General features: G+C 42.8%; 6 protein-coding genes across 6 annotated transcripts; 3 read left to right on the top strand and 3 right to left on the bottom strand.

The window, feature by feature from the left end:
* Window positions 1–2237: 2237 nt before the first annotated feature.
* Window positions 2238–8205, top strand: ATC70_000221 (ABC1 domain-containing protein; the record flags this gene model as incomplete). The annotated part of the gene is made up of 4 exons (XM_064819640.1): window positions 2238–2560; window positions 2680–4579; window positions 4647–7304; window positions 7360–8205. The coding sequence occupies 4 exons, from the start codon at window positions 2238–2240 to the stop codon at window positions 8203–8205; spliced, it is 5727 nt and encodes a 1908-aa protein (XP_064683560.1).
* A 217-nt stretch (window positions 8206–8422) lies between these two features.
* On the bottom strand, window positions 8423–12949 carry ATC70_000220 (uncharacterized protein; the record flags this gene model as incomplete). Its single annotated transcript, XM_064819639.1, has 20 exons — window positions 8423–8470; window positions 8529–8606; window positions 8661–8807; window positions 8864–9389; window positions 9444–9652; window positions 9705–9984; window positions 10039–10105; window positions 10160–10439; window positions 10492–10625; window positions 10687–10753; window positions 10812–11004; window positions 11059–11213; window positions 11268–11416; window positions 11481–11575; window positions 11647–11921; window positions 11976–12056; window positions 12113–12239; window positions 12305–12489; window positions 12546–12740; window positions 12800–12949. 20 exons carry the CDS (start codon window positions 12947–12949, stop codon window positions 8423–8425), a joined length of 3441 nt encoding a protein of 1146 aa, XP_064683559.1.
* A 211-nt stretch (window positions 12950–13160) lies between these two features.
* On the top strand, window positions 13161–14297 carry ATC70_000219 (uncharacterized protein; the record flags this gene model as incomplete). The annotated part of the gene is made up of 1 exon (XM_064819638.1): window positions 13161–14297. The coding sequence occupies one exon, from the start codon at window positions 13161–13163 to the stop codon at window positions 14295–14297; it is 1137 nt and encodes a 378-aa protein (XP_064683558.1).
* Window positions 14298–15534: 1237 nt separating this feature from the next.
* ATC70_000218 (Chitin synthase) lies at window positions 15535–18771 on the top strand (the record flags this gene model as incomplete). Its single annotated transcript, XM_064819637.1, has 4 exons — window positions 15535–15728; window positions 15788–16003; window positions 16064–16479; window positions 16538–18771. 4 exons carry the CDS (start codon window positions 15535–15537, stop codon window positions 18769–18771), a joined length of 3060 nt encoding a protein of 1019 aa, XP_064683557.1.
* Window positions 18772–19174: 403 nt separating this feature from the next.
* PDS5 (Sister chromatid cohesion protein pds5) lies at window positions 19175–20254 on the bottom strand (the record flags this gene model as incomplete). The annotated part of the gene is made up of 1 exon (XM_064819636.1): window positions 19175–20254. One exon carries the CDS (start codon window positions 20252–20254, stop codon window positions 19175–19177), a length of 1080 nt encoding a protein of 359 aa, XP_064683556.1.
* Window positions 20255–20555: 301 nt separating this feature from the next.
* ATC70_000216 (uncharacterized protein) lies at window positions 20556–21553 on the bottom strand (the record flags this gene model as incomplete). Its single annotated transcript, XM_064819635.1, has 5 exons — window positions 20556–20566; window positions 20628–20820; window positions 20887–21246; window positions 21315–21353; window positions 21512–21553. The coding sequence occupies 5 exons, from the start codon at window positions 21551–21553 to the stop codon at window positions 20556–20558; spliced, it is 645 nt and encodes a 214-aa protein (XP_064683555.1).
* Between the last annotated feature and the right edge of the window lie 250 nt (window positions 21554–21803).

The raw sequence follows: 21803 nt of genomic DNA, 5'->3' as shown, positions 1-21803 counted from the left end.
GCTTATGATGTGCATTTTAGACAGTTATATCTAGCAGATCACTGATTCCACATTACTTTATGTACATCTGGGAATAAACAGTTGCATTAGCTGATTTCGGAGATCACCCTTGTACCAAGATGTATGCCATGGAGCAAAGCTACTGCGGACATACCCTATAAAAGTCCTTACCCACTGGACTTTTTCCGTGGATCACATATATAGTGGAAACCACGAGCATTTGTTTTACAATTAGCCCAGTAAACACATCTACTACGTTGATATAGCTCCACCTAATAGTGAGGGTCTATCCAGCAAATGGGGGCATTGGATACTGTATCGTAGCGACACGCGAGGGCTAGATTCTTTTACTGGACAACTCTTCATGCAACATTTATTAAATAAAAATGATATTTCGTGGGGTAAGTAAAGAGGACATTCAACTGGGTGTCACCAATTTGATTATCCATGGAAGCACTTTGATTTGACTGAAGTAAAAAGGGGCACAAAAATTTATGTTTTTGAAAACCAATAAATTCATTAAAATGCTCAGAGCATTTGATTAAATGATCAAAGACTAAAATCTGATTTTGCAACTCTCACTGTCATGTTGATTCTCTGCAATAGATGATTTAGCTCTACTACGTTGTTTCACGTCTAGGCAATGGGAACAATGCCTTTTATTGCTCATTTTTATGAAAAATACAGCGACATCTGGGTGTATTTGTGCAGTGTTTTCTCACGTTATACGCTGTTTTAGACTGCAAGAATAGCACCAAACATTGCTTCTCGTCTAGCATGTACTTCTTGGCATCTTTGCTCAACTTTTTTGGGACCCAAAAAAACATGGCCAAAAATCGACTCATAAGCATGAGGAATACCTCATGATTTTCATTGGAAATCAAACAGTCGTACTTTTGACCCCAAAAATGAAGACTTTTACTATGATATCTATTAAATCAAAATGTTTCTATCGATCCAGCGCAACCCCTAAAAACTTGTTTGTGTGGCCCTGATATGCAAAATCTCGACATTTTTGCCAAAACACTCATTTCATATTTTCAGGAATTGCTCAATAAGTTAATTAAAAACATCTCTTATAAATACCACCGTTGGATGCGTCTTGGAGAATTACTCTAGGAAAGCTTAAGAACGCATGGGATGATCATCACTATTGATATAGTCGAATCTTGCAAAATAAATCAAATCAAGTCGTAACTCTCTAAAAGTTAACGAATCGACATAGAATGTAAAGCGGAAACTGAATTCATTCTGGCGGTTGCTGCTGGCAAAATACGTCTTTCACAAGTACAATTGACCTTTTCAAAGCTAACAAGAAGGAATTACGGATGGAAACGTACTGTAGCTTAGTCTGGTTATGCTATTTTGCTTTTTCAGTGAATCTTGACATTTAGTAGATTTAATCGCAGTCAATAGCTAGTCCAGGTGCTAAATTGCCACCTGCTTAACAAGGCAAATGCAACCTTGAGCCTGAGGCCGGTAATGTCAAGGCATAGTATCTGATATTGCATGTCAGATGCAAAAGTACTCTAAACTCACTTAAATGAATGCGAAAACAAAAACAAAAAAAGAGAGGAGATCAATCATAAATGAAAGAAAGAAAAAGAAGCAATCAACGAGTATTGATAGTCAAATGCAAACAAACAAACATATCAGATCAAAGGGGTTTGATAGGAAGGAAACGAGGCATCTTATTCATAGTAATAACGCTGCCTCTTACCATGTCGAAAATAATGTATACAGCGTTTTGCTTTGAGCCTCTCCTTAAACAGTACTATTATAGAAGATCTTCTTCCAGCGGCCAAAATAGAAATGCTCGACATTGGAGTTCTTTTTTTTTTTTTTTTTTTTTTTTTTTTTTTTTTTTTTTTATGGAGCTGATGCTGTTGCTGTGGATGAGCATGATAGAATGAATGCTTTTATAGTTATGCTAAAAGGCGTACTTTTACCGGCTGTAGACTTATTTGATTCATGTATTCATGTGCATTTTATTTGCAAAATTGCATACTTTTGTATATATACACACTGCTGTGGTCCTGGATAAAGGGGAGGGGGATATCTTGAACAAACAGAGTATCTACATGTACGTTTAAAAAAAGTACAGAGGGGTATTTAACCTTTCGATAGGAGGGCAATCACAACAACAACAACAACAACAGCAATCTTTGTTTTTCTCTTGATTCTCTCTTTTGTCTTTCTTATCCCAACTCTTTTGTACAGTACATGACATTTCACTAATGACCACACAACAACAACAGCAACCACTTTACATATCCGACCTCACACAGCTCACTCGAGATTTATCATCTGACGAGCTTGCTGAATTGCTGCGTCAACGGTACCTGAACGATGTGATTTATACCAACATTAGCCCCTCCATCTTGATTGTGCTGAATCCGTACCACCACAACAACACTGTCCAGGCAGACTACATTGCCGAATACAAAGATACTTCTAGTGCAAAGGCAAACCAATGGAAAGAACCACACATTTATCAGCTCGTGAATCATGCATATCTACACATGCGAAGAACTAGTATAAATCAATCCATTTTATTCAGGTAAGCACTTGCCCTTCTCTCCCCCTCCCCCCTTTTTTTTTCTTTCTTGTTTCCCCCCCACCAACCCCCTTGAAGTATATTTAACACACAGTCTTTTTTTTTTTTTTTTTTTTTTTAAGCGGTGAAAGTGGCAGTGGTAAATCAGAGCAGTTTAGACAATCCATCAACCATCTCATTGCTCTCAGCACACATCGAAAGACGACTCGTACGCAAGCCAATGTGATTCATGCTCAAATTATCCTTCGCGCGTTCAGCCATGCAAAAACTACACAGCATGATGATGCATCCAGAAGCGCCCTGTTTACAGAGATTCACTTTTCAGAAAGAGGCAGACTGGCCGGTGCAGTGTTCTTGCCCTATGCACTAGAAAAGTCAAGAGTGTCAGCAGCGGGCCAGGACGAACGCAACTTTCATGTATTTTATAACCTGTTGGCAGGTGCTACGGCAGAGGAAAAGATCCGCCTTGGTTTGTCAGATTGGTCCACATTTCAATACCTCTCCAAGACATCGACGTCGAGAGCTTCCTCTTTGGACGATGCCAGTGCAGATGCTGAACTGCGCATTGCTCTGAAGACAGTGCTATTTCAAAAGCATCGAGTAGCGCAAGTGTATCAGATTCTGGCAGCTATTTTACACTTGGGCAACATACACTTTATCGAAGACGCCAACAACGCCCAAGATGCTGCCACCGTCAAGAACCTAGACACACTGACAACAGCAGCTGATTTGCTGGGCGTGGACCCCGACTCGCTGATGAGTGCATTGACGTTCAAGAGCAAGCTGATTAAACGAGACATCACTACGCTCTTTTTGGATCCTGAGCAGGCGAGTAAACAAAGAGACGATCTCGCTCAATCACTGTATTGTTTGTTGTTTACCTGGCTTGTGGAGCAAATAAACGATCGTTTGACGCCAAAGAGTTCATATAGCTTTATCAGCTTGCTCGATCTCCCTGGCTGGGTGTATTCAAGACCATCTGGTACTGGCTTTGATCAGCTGGCGTTCCACTTTATCCAAGAGACAGTGCACCAGCTCATGTATGTCAATATCTTTGACCGCGATAGACAGGAATATGCAGAGCAAGGCTTGGCCATGAGCAGCGACCATTGGCCAACCAGCCCGGCTATTGTCGATCTCTTTGTGCATCCCTCCAAGGGCTTGTGGTCCATCATGAACGCACAAGCATCTCGTCAGCAGAACCAGCAGAGATACAATGACGATGACACACTCATGGACAACTATGCCAGTGCCAATAAAAGCGCCATCATTGAACAATTGCTTGCCTTCAAGAAGAGCGACACTGGTTCAAAGCTATTCAGCATCCAGCACTTTTGGGGATCAACTACTTACGAACCACGCAGCTTCACAGAGCGAAACCAAGACTACTTGTGCAACGACTTTATTGCGCTGTTCAGTGGCAATGCCTACAACCCGCCTACTTCCAACGGCCTTGTCGCTTGCTTATTCGACGACGCTATTCTAGGCCATGATGATGGCACAAGAAATCGTGTCTATTCTCAGCAACAAGGCATTCGACCGCTGAGATCACCCACCACTTCCACGCCAGCCACTACCAACACAGCTACTTCATCATCTGTCAACGACCACAAGGCAGATGTCAAGTCCACCGTGTCGACATCGTTGCAGTCTGATGTGCTTACTATCGCTGATCTCCTGGTGACAGGTGTCTCTGATTTAACGCAAGCTCTCTCCAACACGCTGTCGTGGTCAGTTTTGTGTATACGGCCCAATGATCTGTCTCTTGCCAATTCATGCGATGTCAAGAAAGTAGCAGTGCAGCAATCCCATTTCAAGTTACTAGACATGATCAAGCGAGTAAAAGGCGGTTATTACACAACGGCATTCACACTGGACGAGTTTTGGGATAGATACCATGTGTCGCTGCCATTGACCATGAACACCATGTTGGACATGAACCTCCCACTGAGAGAAAGATACATCTACATGGCACAGTCTCTGGGCTGGAACGACACTTGTATTGCTATTGGGAGATCAAAGGTAAGAGAGAGAAAAAAAAATGCTCAGCCCAGTAAATGGCAAGTTTATCAACACACACATACGGTAGATATTCCTTTCCAACAATGCATTTCGAATTCTGGAAGATGATCTTCGCAGCCTAGAAAAGACAGAGTCCAAAAAGGCCAAATTGTCGATGATGGGCGGCTCTTTGCCTGGCCAAAAGCCATTTGACATGTACTCTTTCAATGACGATGTCATGTCTTCTGCTGTGTCCGAAGACGATTACATGGACGAAGCTGGTTTACACGAATTCAACGGTTCTGACGTCTTCTCACAAGCTACCTTTGACAACAGGAGATCCAATACGTTGCTCATGTCTGGCAGCACACGACAAGACTGTGCTGCTGGTATGAATGAAAAGGAAGAGCTAAAGGCAACGGATGCATCAGCGGCCAAAGAAGAAAAGGAAGAGGAAGCTGCCACTGGTATTCGTCGCAAATGGCTCATGTTTGTATGGTTTCTCACGTGGTGGGTCCCTTCGCCTGCGTTGAACCACTGTGGTGGCATGAAACGTCGTGATGTGCGTCTGGCATGGAGAGAAAAGGTTGCTCTCTGCTTGCTCATCTTTTTTCTGTCAGCAGCCATGGTCATTTTTATCGTATTCTTTGGTCCCCTTATCTGTCCGCATCAAGATGTCTACTCTCTTTCTGAACTGCAAGGCAAGACGGACAAGAAGAGCGCCTATGTTGCTATTCGCGGTGAGGTGTTTGATTTGACCAAGTTTGCTCCTCATCATTGGGCTTCAGAAGTGATTCCTGACCATGTGATTTTTGACTATGCTGGTAAAGATGCCACCAGTCTGTTCCCTGTGCAAGTCTCTGCTCTGTGTGATGGCACAACAGGCAGAATCCCTGAAGAGCTGGTGCTTGATTTCCAAGTCAATTTGACGGACCGTAATGCTGCGTATCATGATTTCAGGTTCTTTACCAATGATTACCGGCCTGATTGGTACTTTGAGCAGATGGTATACATGCGCAAGAACTATCGCCTGGGCTTCATGGGTTATGAGCCAGCAGACATCCTTCGTCAAGCAACCAATGTAGTAAATGTAGGAGACATCAGTACGCATCGAAGTTGGGCTACTCTGCACGGCGATGTGTACGACTTGACCTACTATTTGATGGGTGGCAGAGCTCCTAGAGCCCCTGAAGGCATGACACCTCCCGCGAATCTGGACCTCAACTTTATGGATAACAGCATCGTTCAGTTGTTCCGTCAATTAGCTGGCACTGACATCTCCAAGCACTTTGACGCCTTGCCCATCTCAGACGACCTCAGAATGCGTCAATTGGTGTGTCTTCGAAACCTGTTCTTTGTTGGCAAACTGGATACGCGCAGATCGCTTCAATGTCAATTTTCAGAGTACTTCTTACTGATTGTTACTGGCTTCTTGTGTGCTGTGATTCTGTTCAAGTTTTTGGCTGCATTGCAGTTGAGCTCGTTCCGTGAGCCTGAAGATTACGACAAGTTTATCGTGTGTCAAGTGCCTTGTTATACCGAAAGTGAGGAGTCTCTTCGCAAAACCATCGATTCTATTGCCGTCTTGCGCTATGACGATAAACGCAAGTTGCTCTTTTTGGTCTGCGATGGCATGATTATTGGCAGTGGCAATGATCGTCCTACGCCTCGCATTGTGCTTGATATCCTTGGTGTGGATCCCAACGTAGACCCTGAGCCCTTATCATTCCTGTCCTTGGGTGATGGCATCAAACAGCACAACACAGCCAAGATCTACTCGGGGCTGTATGAGTGCTCCGGCCACGTTGTCCCCTATGTGGTGGTGGTTAAAGTAGGTGCTCCCAATGAGCGACAAAAGCCAGGCAATAGAGGAAAGCGTGATTCCCAGATGGTCTTGATGCGATTCCTGAACAAGGTGCACTTTGAATCCTTAATGACGCCCATGGAGCTCGAGATCTACCATCAAATCAAGAATGTCATTGGCGTGAATCCCAGTTTTTATGAGTTTGTGCTCATGGTAGATGCAGATACTGAGGTGCTGCCAGACTCGCTCAATCGCATGGTCTCCTGCTTTGTTCACGATTCCAAGGTGGTGGGTCTGTGTGGCGAAACCAAGCTGGCCAACGAAAAAGACAGTTGGGTCACCATGATTCAGGTGTACGAATACTACATTTCGCACTTCTTGTCCAAGGCATTTGAGTCTCTGTTTGGCTCTGTCACCTGTCTACCTGGCTGTTTCTGCATGTACCGCATCCGTTCGCCTGGAAAGAACCAGCCTTTGCTCGTCAGCAATCAAGTCATTGTGGACTACGCCGAGAACAAGGTCAATACACTGCACCAAAAAAATCTGCTCCACCTGGGGGAGGATCGTTATTTGACCACGCTGATTCTAAAGCATTTCCCTACTTACAAGACCAAATTCACTGCTGATGCCGGCTGCCTCACCAACGCCCCTGATAGGTGGAGTGTGCTGCTGTCTCAAAGACGTAGATGGATCAACTCGACCATTCACAATCTCGGTGAGCTTGTCTTTTTGCCTCAACTATGTGGTTTCTGCTGTTTCTCTATGCGTTTCGTCGTCATTCTAGACCTTCTCAGTACGTTGGTCATGCCTGCCGTGGTTTGCTATCTCGGTTTCTTGATTTACCGCTTGGCCACGAACGCTGGTCAGGTGCCGTTTATCTCGATCATTACATTATGCGGTGTTTACGGTCTTCAAGCCATCATTTTCATCGTTCGCAGAAAGGTAAGATGCATGTCAACATGGCAAAGCAGCAGTAAACTAATTGATGATATCATAGTGGGAGCACATTGGATGGATGATTGTGTACATTCTCGCTATTCCTCTCTTCTCTTTCTTTATACCCATGTACTCTTTCTGGCATTTTGATGATTTCTCTTGGGGCAACACGCGTTTAGTGCTAGGCGATGATGGTCAAAAGAAAGTGCTGCCAGCAGACGAAGGCAAATTTGATCCCAAGTCAATCCCCCTCAAGAAGTGGAGTGACCACGAGAACGAGCTCTGGGAGACAGGTTCTGCTGAAACAAGAGGCACCACAATCACCTCGTCTACCACTCGTCGCACTGCATCTGGCTTACCTCCCGTAGTAGGCTATTCTCCAATAAACAACGGCTTCACGACGCCGGTGGTGAATTATGCAGCCAGTATGAACCAGATGCCAATGGCGGCCACTGCTGCTGGTAGTGTCATCAATGGCGGTCAAGTCTACAACGACAATGCTAGTTTTAGATACTCGCACCAGAATTTAGCAGGCCGTGCATCTTCGGTTATCATGGGTCCTCCCTCTGTCATGAATATGGCACCAATGCAACAGCAACAACACGCACCACAGCAAATGAACATGATGTCTGCTCCTTCTGTTTACAGTGAAGCAAGTGCTACCCATGGTGGTGGTGTCATGTATCCCTCCCTCATGAACAACAGCGGCATGCTGGACAACTCGAGTGTATACCATCCCACAGACGAAGAGATTCGTAGAGAGGTCCAGCATATCACTGCAACTGCCGATCTCATGACAATGACCAAGAAACAAGTCAGAGAACAGCTCAGTCGACATTTTGGCATCAATATGTCTTATAGAAAAGATTTCATCAACTTTTGTATTGAAGAAGCACTCAACTACTAAAAATATATATATATATATATATATATATATATATAAACATAATAAACTTCAACTGTATCCATAAATGTAGAAAGCAGTGCGCTGTTTAGGTGCTGATCTCCATAATTGTCATGATACAACATTTGAATACTTGCAAAATTAAGGATGAAATGACTTTATTTGATATATATATATATATATATATATATATATACTACGCCGCACTATCAAAGATGTTTTAAACCTTGACTTTTTTGTTGCCAACAGAGACATTGGATCGGGATCGCTGTGAGCAATACAAAACGATGAGATTATATTCAAGCCACTAGTACATGGCAACTCACCTTTTCTCCAGACTTGTGCTTGCGCTCCTCTTCAAACTTGGTCAAGAATTCCTTTGGTAAATAATTCTTCTTGATAGTCTACAAAAGCATGTTAGTATTGTAGTAGATGAGCGATGGGCAATGTGCACTTACTTCTGCTTGAACTACACCTGCAGGCAGAGTATGATATAATCTGGATTGAAGGGAAACACGACCTCCGAAAGCATTCAAGGGCCATGATGCGTCGTTACATTTGGTTTTGATTAATAAACAAGCTAAATCACTGAGTACATACGAGTTCTATAAGAAATGGAGATGAATAATGTGCTCACATGTCGCTATGGCAACTGGCTCACCTTGCTCAATGACTCATCTACCATGTCCTTGGAGATCTTGATTTGTTGCACAATATGATACAAGTATGACACGTTATCAGGAGTAGCAACGCAAGAGATAAAGAATCTGAAATAGAGGCCAAAGTCATTCAAATCGTCGACTGCTTCAGTAAAGTCAGGGTGATGTGCCAAGAGATGAATCAAACGCACAAGAGAAGAGTCCACCACAGAAGATTCGCCTTGCTTGACTTCCATCACAGACAATCGCTTCTGTACAAAACTCTTGACTTGCCTCAACAAGGATAGTTCTGGTTCGTGTGCACAGATGAAAAGTAACGTGTAGTAACGGGAATGGATTTGTCCGCTTTGTAGTCCCTTCATCAATGTCTCTGCAAATTCTTGACGCACATAATAACATGAATCTTGCAATGCGACGCTGAGTTTCTCAAACTTGGGAACTGTCAATTCGCTAGTGTATCGGGTGAACTCTGTAAGCTTAACAATAGATTGAGTGGCGCCTAGTCTGAGATGAGAAGCTTCGGCAGCACTGTAGAGTTCTGGGTAAGTCATCACGCACACGCTGTGAATAGGTGCTACTTACTTTGTTTTGTCTGTGATGGCGCTTTCGCAAGTGATATCCATTAATTTCCAAAGAATAGCAAAGATTTTACCAACAACAAATTCCTCAGGCTCAGTCAGATCCTTGCATGCAGTCAGGTAATTGACTAACAGGCGAACAGCTGTAAGTTTTTGTCGGGATTGCTCAGGGAGTTCTTCATAGGATGACCACTCATCGTTAGGATTATTGATCTATGTATCCGATTAGCATTGCACAGTCGACATGCACACCAGATATACTGACCTCTTTGGTTTTGGCATTCAAAAGGTCTTCTTCTACAAATTGAATCAATGAGGCGATATGAGGATGGATCAAACTAGGTGTATACAAGGCAATTTGAGCAAAACTAGCAAGTCTGTTGAGCAATGCGGGAGAGTTTAGGTAAAAATCATCACTCCAATCGGCGACTGCTTCAGCAAGGACCAATTCAGCGTTATCCATGGCTGCAAGTGCTGTAGCAGCGTGCGTTGCTTGTTCGACACTGCCATCAGAGACATATGCAGTAAGACGTTCAACCAAATTGCTATATGAATTGTCAGTCAAAAGCCTGGCACAAGAGATTTATGTCTTTACTCACTTTTGGAATTTCATTTCGCCTACTGAGGCCTTGCTGATTTCAGCCAAAAGTTGGAGACCCTCATCAGCTACATGCACATGTCAGAATCCTCATCGCGACAAGACACAACACCAATACATACCAGTGCTATCATTATCACTCATAATCTCGCTGATGATGTCCTTCAAATTGTTGGCATACATGGATGGATACACAGTTGACATGTCTGACAAGATCTTTTGTGCGACAATGGATCTCTGTGTTGTTGCATTGGCTCTTCTTCCTTTACCGGTTTTTGTCATTTTGAGCAAGTGGGCAATGTTGCTTTTGTTGAGAATAAGTGGACAGGCTCTGTACAAAATAGATTGGAAGATGTCAACAATAGCAGATTGATCGTCATTCAAATTCGCGAGTAGCTTGTTCTGTCCTCGAAATGAGTAAAGACGTCTATTAGGTGAGCAAGTTTAATCTTACCATAGCTGCATACACTTGTTTGTATGTGCGGTTGAGGTCAATGGCATTTCTCAACAGTTTGATGTCCTTGTCGTTTTCTCTGGAAAGGAATGAGCGCAAAGCATTGAAGGTTCTGGCCTTGTCGGCAAAGCGGGCTATACAGTAATACCATGTCGTTAGTACGGCTCTGAGTAAGGTATGCACGCATCTCAGTACCTGCTAAATATTTCATGAATTCATCAGCCTTGGTGGCATCATGTTCCGAGACATCGTTGTTGTCCATCTACACATGGTGTGCTGCATTAGCCTTCATACTACCGAATCTCGAACTATATACATACATGGTTTTCGCACATCTCTACATAGGTCAGCATGTTTTCGTTGAACAACTTTTGTTTCTGCAAAAGTGCAAGGAAGGCAATTCTCTGCTTTTCCTTTAATGAATCCACTACGACAACGAGTCTTTCGGTTCTCTCAGCATCATTATCGTTTTCAGGAAAGATATATTTCTGCAAAATGGACTCAATGTTGGCTCTATAAAATGCAATCATCAGTTGGCTGTTGCACGCTAGTGAGATGGCCACTTACTGAACAGATAAATCACCCAAATAAAGACAGCTGAGCACAAGATCAGGAATCCAGCCAACCTTCTCAATTACTACTCTATCATTGGCCATGATGCGTTGATAGCAGTTGTTATAGATGGTTCCGATAGTAGCCATTGCTTCAACCCTCACAACATTCTATCGAGGTTTCATCAAAACTTCTGTTATTATATAACGCATTGGAAGCTGTACCTTTTTATCCTTGGCTCTGGCACCAACGAGCTCCACCAAATCTTTATCCATGCTTGCAGAATCATTCTCGATGCCAATATCTCTCATAATCTTGCAAGCGGTGGCACGAACCTTGTCATCAGGATCTGTGAATTTCTCCTTGAAACACTCTATATACAGTATAGTTGAGTATCATTCTGTAATGGCAGATGAAAAGGTGGCCATTTGAGTTACCGATCAATTCAGGGACGGATTCAGGATGGTGTTTGTAAATGTCGACGCAGGCTTCCAGCCACTTGACGCGCAAAGACTGAGCTTTATCGTTACGTCTAGAGGAACATTGGATTAAGCTACATTCTCTCTCTCTCTCTCTCTCAACGCCTTTGTTAGATACGCATACCTTCCAAGCCAAGTCTTCCAGATGTTGGGGTACTTTTCAGCTACATTGGATGATTCCTCTGCAAACATCTCGCCCAAGGTTTCTGTTGCAAGTTGACGAATGCTCATATGATCCACTTTCATCTCTTCTTGCAAGAGTGGCATGGCATTGAGTAGTAAATCAGGTGTGACAGTGTTGACTTTGCGCATAAGATGATGTGCTTTTTTGACTTCATCCAAATCATCGCTTTGATCAGAACTGGTGCTACTCACTGAAAGCAAGATATCAGAAAAGTACTATGGCATAAACTGTCAATAAGCTGGCTCGTGGTCATTGAAAGTAACACCTACCTGGCAAACTCTTCTCTGAAGGGAGCCTGCACAAGCATAACAGATGTCCAAAGTCATCAGATAGGCTGGGTTCTTTGAACCCTATAAAAACATACTATCAGCAAGACATTCGCCATGTATCAGGCAACCTGCCTTACTTTGTCAAATCGGTCAAATTGCTCCAGAATAAGCTCAGTCATCTCCTGGCCCAGAATGTTGACATCCTCAATGATCTGAATCAATACATCGGTCATGCACAATTCCACGTTTCTGGGCAACGTAGCTCTACATACAACGTACACTCTGCTGAGTCCATGTATCTAGTGAATCATTTCCACCCAACAACTTACTTTGCAGTGACATCAAAAAACTCTGCTACCATGGGAAACACAACATCTTCAGCATTGTCAATTTCGCTGAGCAAAAGGAAAGTTTTGACAGACTGCAAGTTTTCCAAAAGATAGAAATGATAGGGAAAATCAGGCGTATTTTTTCCAAAGTATGAGAGCTGATCAACAAAGAACTTGAAGATATTCTAATCACTGCATGTTAGCCATGGGCTCAGGCCAGTTGCATTTAACAACTTTTTACCTTGAGTTCATTGAGAGTATAAGGGCAGTTGGGAGCATGCAAACGGATGATATCAGCAATACAACAGGCTGCCAAAGCCTTGACGGTTTTGTTTGGACTCTTCATGATCTGCTTGTGGATGAGCTCTTGGGTCACTGTCTTGAGAGAATCCTTGTCTACATTTTGGTCCAAATCTTTCAATTGCTCATGAAGAGCCTAATCGACCTCAACTTAGTATCTCAAAACTGGTGCTGGATACACGCCAGTTGTCTTACCTTGAGGAGAGTTTGAAGTTCGCCAGCCTTGATGGCCTTGGGAGTGCCAATGAGAGATTGTGAGAACTCCAATACAGAAGGCTCCTCTGTCTCCATCTGTGAGTCAATGAGCTCAGATGATTGAGTATTCATAGTCTCGTCGATATCCATGTTGAATATTTAAATTGATGAACAATGTTTAATAAAGGGACACTTTCAACGCGTATGCACTTTGAATGGATAAGAAAGCGCGTTAAGGTGCTTAAAAGACAGGTCACTTTTGTATTCGGATATTCAACGGGCCTGCCAAACACGCACGAGGTGGACGTTGTCCTACAACATCCCTTTCTCCACTTTTTTTTTTCCCGGGGTTCCAACACAAATGTCAGCTTCAAGATTATCAACATTGCTTGGGAAGAGCATCTTGAGACCAGCACCCATCAATGCCAGTCGACGTATGGCATCCACATTGAGATTGCCAAGAACATCTCTGCTTCAGAGAGCCGATGTATCACCGCCATACCCTAAGAAGCCCAGCTTCACTACAAGTCCATACAACGAAGCCATGGGCAACATCAAATCGCAAGCCAAGATGGTGGCCAAGATAACAGGTTATACAGTCGTTTCAGTAACTACAGCTGTTGCATTTGTGTGGCAATTAACGCATTGGTATATTGAATGCATGATGTCTCCTACACCACCAGAACTTGGCTATCAAGCTCGAAACTTGCTCCATGGTGCCTACATCCGCGAAACACTTGCTCCCAACTTCGAGGTGGCCTCATTCTACGTCAGAGAAGCGCTTCGCATCGCACTCGAGGAAAAGCAGCTGGAGGAAAGCTCGAATACAGTGATTCAATTGCGATTGCGACTTGCACACGATGAAGCACATGCTGGCAACTTGTTGGATGCCATTACAGAATACACACGATCATGGAAGCTGTTGATTGGAAAGGGAGACCACACAAGAGAAGCCGTCGAAGCAGCAAAACACATTGGCGATCTCTACCTGCGCATTTCAGACTATGAGCATGCGGAAGAGTTTTTAGCCTGGGCTCTGCACAACGCTCAAGACGATAATACATTGAAATCCAAAATCACATTGACATTAGCCAGCTTATATGCATTACAGCGCAACTACCAGTTAGCATTGCCATTACTCAGCGAGACATTAAAGACTGTGCCAGAGACGGATGCTTGTTTGAGAGCCATTGTGCAGAACCAGTTGTCAGAGGTCATGTTTGGGCTAGGCAAGGTGGATGAAGCTATGGGTTGGGCTCAAGCTGCTATCAATGCTAGTGCATCTGATCTGAAAAATCAAGATTGCTTGGAATGTGGCGGTGTTGCTTCCAACAACTTGGGCAAGATGTTGGAATTGAAGGGAGAGTTTGATGAAGCATTAGAATATTACAACCAGGCTGTTAACTATTCTCTCTCAGTGCATGACTCAGAGAGTAGGGATAGATATATTTTGAATCACGAAAGAGTTAAAGAAATGCTAAAGAATAAAACCGAATAGCTGTATTACTACCTCAATGGAATGATGGATTGATGTACAAGGGCACTAGTGCTTGGCTGTAGAATATTATATTGCGAGTATGACATGAAGAATAAGGACAATTGATGATGTACTCTACTGTCGAGAACATATCATAGCCAAATCAGTTACTAAGTCCGGGTTAAAATACAGAGCCTACCATGCTTTAAATTGGTTCTCTCGCATACTACTATGCGCCTATGTTATTATGATCCCAATTTCATTCTACTTTACGCCTCTCAAAGGGTCGCTCTAAAATTACCACATATGGAAATTTTTGAATCACGTGACTTAAAAGCCATGTAGATTATTTTAAGAAGAGTTTGAAGGCTTATGGAAAATTAGGGCTAGGGCTACCATGTATAGCAAATTGAAGAAACCTCTACAGCAGCATCTATACGGCCATGCCATTTTGCTAAGGACAAAATGCAACCTCTTTGTGAGCCATTGGTAAAAAAAAAAAAAAAAAAAAAAAAAAAAAAAAAAAGCGATTGACCTATACCATATTGTTTAGGAGCAAGCACTAGCCCAACGCTGAATCCAGCCCTAGTCCTCATTTGCTTAAATGCCTTTAAAGCGCTTTACAATAATTTTCTGCGGCTTATTGAACAAGGAACTAAAAACGTATTGCCAATGACTTTGCTATCATGCGCTCAATTTCTGCTTGCACCTCCCCGAGGATCTTTCTTGCTACACTTTCTTCTCTTACAATAAAAATTTTAGTGCAGATCAAGCAAACTTAACTGTGAGGGTGACGCTGTAGTATATCAAACAGGTAACAGGGTTTTCTGATAGGCTCAAAAAAATAATCAGGACATCTTAGAGGTTCTATCGCTATGGTCAACGGTAGTTGGCTGATTAGCTTCTAATACCACAAACCACATTATTGCCCGCAATTAAGTATCAATATTTTTGTAACATAAAAAAAAAGGGGTGCAGACTACTAGTAAGGCCTCCGTTCTGCATTTGATTAAGAACTCTTGATTTTTTTTTTCAAATACACCCATAAGACAATCAGATGAACGGAATCAACCCCTTAAAGTCTTAACGCGAATTTTCTCACGGTTAAAACAGTTGAAATCACCTCAAGAGCGACATCCAGCAGACTCACCTCCTGCATACATGAAACGTTTTAAGCCTACTTTCATCGTGTATATAACGGTTGTTTGCTGTCAAATAGTAGTCTTTCATTCTTTCTTTCTTCAAGTTTGCTACCAACATGACTGGGGGGCCAACTCCATCTGTTAAGAAGTTGAACTCTTCTGCAAAATCACATACAATCGTTGACTCTGGCTACGATGCCAATGTATTTGCTGGTAAAAAGGAACAAATGGTGCAAGTAGGTAAATATTTGGAGAGCTCTGGTTTTCTGCCAAAGGAACTCGTACAGAATGAAGTGTCGTGGTTTTATGGGTATGTATCTGAGAGTTGTACCTGAAGCACGGATGGTCTAATTGAATAATATGATGCAGCAATCTGGGTATTGATGACTATTACTTTGCTCTGGAATCTGTCGAAACGATAGCAAACCACATCATGGCTCTCTATGGTGCTAAAATACTGGCATTTACCAAGAACGAGAACGTCTTGGACATCAATCTAGAAAAGGAATCTGAGGACTCGTCTGTTTACATTCATTCTTCTCAACCTGGCGTGTCTCAGCTTCAAGGCCCTCAATGCGAAAGAAAGTAAGACCAAGGTGTCTATTCACCATCAGAATAGTAGTTGCTTACGATATGCCTGATTAGGATTGACGAACAGTACCTTGATACGTCTGCGACAACAGATGCTTATCGTGTCGAGTCTTATCGCTCCAGTACTACCGTGCCAACTGGCATGGCAGCATCTCAGCTCCGTTGTTATTTTGTTACCAAGTGTCAGTTCAACAGCCCCAATCCTACACCAGAGCAAGAAACAGACCTCAATCAAGTAGCAGATCAGAACTTTTTGATTAAAGCAACAGAACACACACGATCCATCTATCAGGATGTCATGCGCAATGTCCTTCGGAGAACTGGACCTGTGATTGAGATGTATGATGTACAGGGAACTCGCGAGCGTCGCCTCATTATTGGTTATCGCCAAAGAAGTACACAAGGTTTCTTTTCTGCAATGTCTGATCTCTATCACTATTATGATTTGTATTCGAGTCGCAAATACGTTGGTAAGTGTACTGCTATGGACTTTCATGTGCCAGGCTAATGATACCGTGTTCTTTCTAGAGCAATTCTCCAATGGTGTCACCATCATGGGCCTCTATCTAAACCCTCTCCCCAACGCCAAAACAATCCCCATCGAGCACTCAATCTATCAAGTCATGAAGGAGACCTCACTTTTGTATTGTCTGCCCAAGAACCCCTTGCAGCAATTTTTCATGACCAATAAACTCTCGGTCCAAGAAACTGTCTATGGCTACGTGGGATGGATCTTCTCGCAGCATTTCTTGAACCGTCTTGGTAAGGAGTATCTCAGCCTCTCTGATATCCTGGATACTTCCAACCCCTTACACGAGGAGGTGTTGGCCAAGATGAAGAAGCGTTTGAGACAAGATACCTTTACTCGCGAATACATTCTTGACATTGTGAAGCAATATCCGGATTTGATCAAGCTGCTGTACGCTCACTTTGCCAAGGTACACTATGTCAACCAGCGTGAAGCATCTCTCGAGCCTACCATCTCCTATCAGCGTTTGACTATCATGGAGAATCTGACAGAAGAGCAACTGCTCAAAAAGATAAAGACAGTGACATCCAACAGCCACGAGCAGCTTGTGTTTGAGGCTTTCATGACATTCAACAAGCATGTTCTCAAGACCAACTTTTACCAAACCACCAAAGTGGCTCTCTCTTTCCGCATGAATCCTAGCTTTCTGCCTGAAATTGAGTACCCCAATACGCCTTACGGTCTGTTCTTGGTTGTTGGCTCTGAATTCCGTGGTTTCCACATCCGTTTCAGCGATGTGGCCCGTGGCGGTATCCGTATGATTCGCTCCAGAAACAGAGAGGCCTATTCTATCAATTTGCGTACCTTGTTTGACGAGAATTACAACTTGGCAGGAACGCAGCACCGCAAGAACAAGGACATTCCTGAGGGTGGATCAAAGGGTACTATTCTTTTGGATGTGGATCAACAGGACAAGCCCTTGGTCGCTTTTGAAAAGTATGTGGACTCTATCCTCGACTTGCTTATTGATGGAGAAACTATTGGCATCAAGGATAGACTGGTTGATTTGACTGACAAGCCCGAAATTCTCTTCTTTGGCCCTGATGAGGGAACTGCTGATTACATGGATTGGGCTTCATTACACGCAAAGAAACGAGGCGCTAGTTTTTGGAAGGCCTTCACGACGGGTAAGAGCCAATCTATGGGCGGTATTCCACACGACAAGTACGCCATGACAACGCGATCTGTGCATCAGTATGTCTTGGGTATCTATCGCAAGTTGAGTCTCAAGGAGGAAGAGGTTACCAAGTTCCAAACGGGCGGCCCTGATGGAGATTTGGGCTCCAATGAAATCAAGATTTCAAGCGACAAAACAGTTGCAGTCGTAGACGGCTCTGGCGTCTTATACGATGCTGCTGGTATCAACCGTACTGAACTCGTTCGCTTGGCCAACTCCCGCTTGATGATCAGTAATTTTGACGCAGGCAAATTGTCGTCAGAGGGATTCCGTGTGCTGGTGGATGAAATCAATGTCAAGCTACCCGATGGATCCGTGGTGGAAAACGGGCTTAACTTTAGAAACACATTTCACACCAATGTGCTTGCTCAAGCTACGTTGTTTGTGCCAAACGGTGGTCGCCCTGAATCTGTTGGTCTGGATAACGTGCAAGCATTGATTGATTGTGGCAATGGACCTTTATTCAAATACATTGTTGAAGGCGCCAATCTATTCTTTACACAAGAGGCTCGTCTTCGATTGGAAAAGGCTGGCATCGTGGTTATCAAGGATGCTTCGGCCAACAAGGGCGGCGTCACATCATCTTCATTGGAAGTATTGGCTGCCTTAGCCTTCAATGATGCTGAATTTGAAGAGCACATGTGTATCAGAAATGGCGTTGTACCCGAGTTTTATGAAGCCTATGTCAAGGAAGTTCAAAGCATTATTGAACGAAACGCTAATCTTGAATTTGAAGCTCTCTGGAAGGAACACAAAAAGAGTGGAGAACCCATCTCGATCCTTTCGGATGAACTGTCGACTGACATTGTCCAGCTCAATGAGCAGCTACAGAGCACAGGTCTGTGGGATAACATTGCCTTGCGCGAAGCAGTTTTGAAGCGAGCTTTTCCTAGATTGCTCTTGGAGAAATTGGGGTTGGAAACCTTGCTGAAGCGAGTGCCTGAGAACTATGTTAAAGCTATCTTTGGTGCTACACTGGCTTCTCAATTTGTCTACAAGTACGGTCCTCATCCTGACAATTTTGCCTTCTTTGATTTCATGAGATTGAATTACTAAGCATCTAAAGCGTACAATAAAGGACTCATTCCTCTTTTTACTTGAGCCTCTCTAAAACCATTGACTGACAAGGGCCTAGGCGGTGGCAAATGCATACCTTGAAGGTGTGCCGGCTTTCCAAGCGTTCTGCTCCTTTATATTCTTCTTCAGTACTTTCACTGATCAATGCATGGCCATGATAGTAAAGCCAGAGCATATGCATTTTGAAAAGAATGCGCGTACATGCACAATGTGATGTCTTCATCATCTCGCAATGAATGACATTATGCGTAGCGAAATGCACTGCGACACTTGTCCGCCTCTCTGATAAATGAAAGATGGATAATTTATTAACAGGTTATAAAAATACATGATATAAATGTAGATATTGGTACAAGGAGAATAAGTTGTGTATATTAGAACATTAGTAGTGCTGTTGTTGCCATCCTTGCTTTGATAATGTCCTCGTTGATCTTACTTTTGGTCTGTGCCCCTTTAATCTAATGCAAGCTCGATCACAGTACCCACCTGGCATACAGCATGGAAACCATGACCACCAAAATTTGTAACCCCACCAACAATGCCATACTCCAGGATCCAATTCGATGCTTTTAAATGACTGTGCAGAGGAGGACCATCGGTTATTTGGATCTCTTTCATAGACCAGGCTTTGATGCCCGGGATAATTTCTGGTATACGATAGACTTGCGACATCGTCATCTTCCTCCTCCTCATTCTCCCGTTCAGGATGAAAGCCAGGAGTTGATTTTGAGGTGTTGCTATTAATACATACTTCGTTGGGATCTACCATCATTTGTAGCGCTTCAGGTCCACCGCCTAATGACTTTAGTAGGTTCTTCAAATGGTGATTTACAAGCAATCCAGACAGTATGATTAGAGTTATGTGGGGATCGATCTGCGTCAATTGCCGAAAGGGGTTGTATTCGCTATTTTGATTGTACAGACATAGTTGATCTTCCTTCAATTCAGCAACAAAAAGTTTTGTTTCGGTTTGAAAGCATTTGAGAGTGTAGGTAGAGCCCTGCGGTTGAACTTGCCAGTGATACTTCTGCTCATTTACAGTGAATCTAAATTGCGGCGGAGTAGTGGATAGTATCACCTCTAAACCTTCATGTAGTAGAGTCATGCCATGCCAATCTCGACTTTTTAGTTTCCAAATGGGATTTTTGTGTATGTCATAAAGTAGTAATAGTAAATCTTTGGAATCTTGTTGGTTTTCTTGATCATCTTTATACGGAGGTGGTTCTTGATAGTAATATAATACATCGTTATGGTTTGATATTGTGGTACATTGCACTGTGATTGTTGACGAAAGTTCCACTGTAATATCCTCTCGAAGCGTTAATTGTAGGGAAGGCGTAAATATATTTGAGGAGGGTAAAATGGTTGGTGCAGTTGGGTAATTGTTGGCCATCAATGTAGGCGGTGGTTGGCTTATTATGCTGCTGGCATTGTCATGTATCGACGCCGAAGAAGAGGCCATTTTGTATAAGAAAGAGGGAAAAGAGAAAAGAGAGACAAGATGAAAAAAAAAAAGAAAAAGTCTAATAATATATATATATATCTTAAAAAAGCAGGTTGTACATGATTATCATGAGCTTTTCTTACTTCCAGCGTTTGTTGTATTGATATGTATATCAATTAGAACATGGAAATCACCACTATTTAATTAATCTCGAACTGCCAGTGTATTTATGGACAAAATATGTAAAAAAGATAATATATTTTCAATTTCTTTCTTATGTTTTTTTTTATAATAATAATAAAGGGCAATAGTATAATATTTAAACGGAATCTATCATCATTGAGAATGTTACTATCCAAGCCAAACTACACGACAACTCATATCAACTTACCAGTGATCAACTTGTTCAACTTGGCGAGCTTAGCTGAGACAGTCAAATCAATACTCTTATCTCCAATCTCAACCATGATACCACCGAGAATATCGGGCTTAACCTTGTTGGAGACGAGGAGCTTCTTACCCTCAGCGAGGTTGGATTTTTGAAGGGAATCAACAATCTTGTTCAAAGCAGACTTATCCAAAGCCTAATATGCGCCATGTTAACAATGAAAGATCATTACACTCAAAATCAAAAAAAAAAAAAAACTTACCTTGGCAGAGGTGACAACAAGAGGCAATTCGTTACGGTGAGCACTCATCAATTCAGCGAAAGCTTCAGAGACCTTGGTAGTTTGGTTCAAACGACCGTTCTCGGCGAGGGTTTCGAAGAAGTTTTGAGTGATTTGGTTGGGCTTACCGTTGACCTTCAAGGCGGAGAGAATACCTTCCATCTTGGTACCACGGTTAACAGTGGGGTTTTCCAAGAAGCTCTTGAGGGCAGCATCCTTCTCAACGGCTTGAGAGAGGGTCTTGAGGTCCTTCTCAACAGCCTCAAGGGCGTTTTGGCGAGCAGCAGCGGTGTAAAGGGCAGTAGCATAACGACCATCAAGACCGAAGAGGGTGATGGGGGCCTAACATAAATCATCCAAAATTAATGTCCAATCTATATTGCTATCGTGTGTCGTTTTCAATAGTGTACCTTGACAGAGACAGGGGCAGCAGCGTAACCACGAGCAAACTATAAAGATTGAATGAATTTTAGCGCCTTGTCATTGAATTGAATGTTTTTCATCTTGTAAATTTGCGATGGTTGTTTGTTTCGAGTATGTATTATCCAATGTTTCAACAATAACATCCAAAGCGAATTCCAAACTGATATGAGGTTCTTATTTTTACCTTGGGAACAGAGGTAGTCAAACGGGTGAAACGAGAAGCCATTTTTACCGATGTTTATAGTATACAGAAAAAGAGTTGGTGATTGATATAATTTTGCTTTCCTTTTTTTTGGGTTCTCTTTTTCAGCAACCCCTCCCCACAGTATAACTCAGGGCCAGTCCCCCAGCTCTATATGATGACGTACGCTGAAGAACGTCCTAAATCAAAGGCTACTGATGTTCAAATACATTGGCTTCATGTTTGATTGGACAAAACATGAGTATGGGGTTCACTAGAAGCTGTAAATGTATCA

This window comes from Mucor velutinosus, assembly GCF_035048745.1.
Source record: "Mucor velutinosus strain NIH1002 chromosome Unknown tig00000041, whole genome shotgun sequence".
Lineage (NCBI taxonomy): Eukaryota > Fungi > Mucoromycota > Mucoromycetes > Mucorales > Mucoraceae > Mucor > Mucor velutinosus.
Note: the sequence above shows the minus strand (reverse complement) of the source record. Positions and strands in the feature narration are given on the sequence as shown.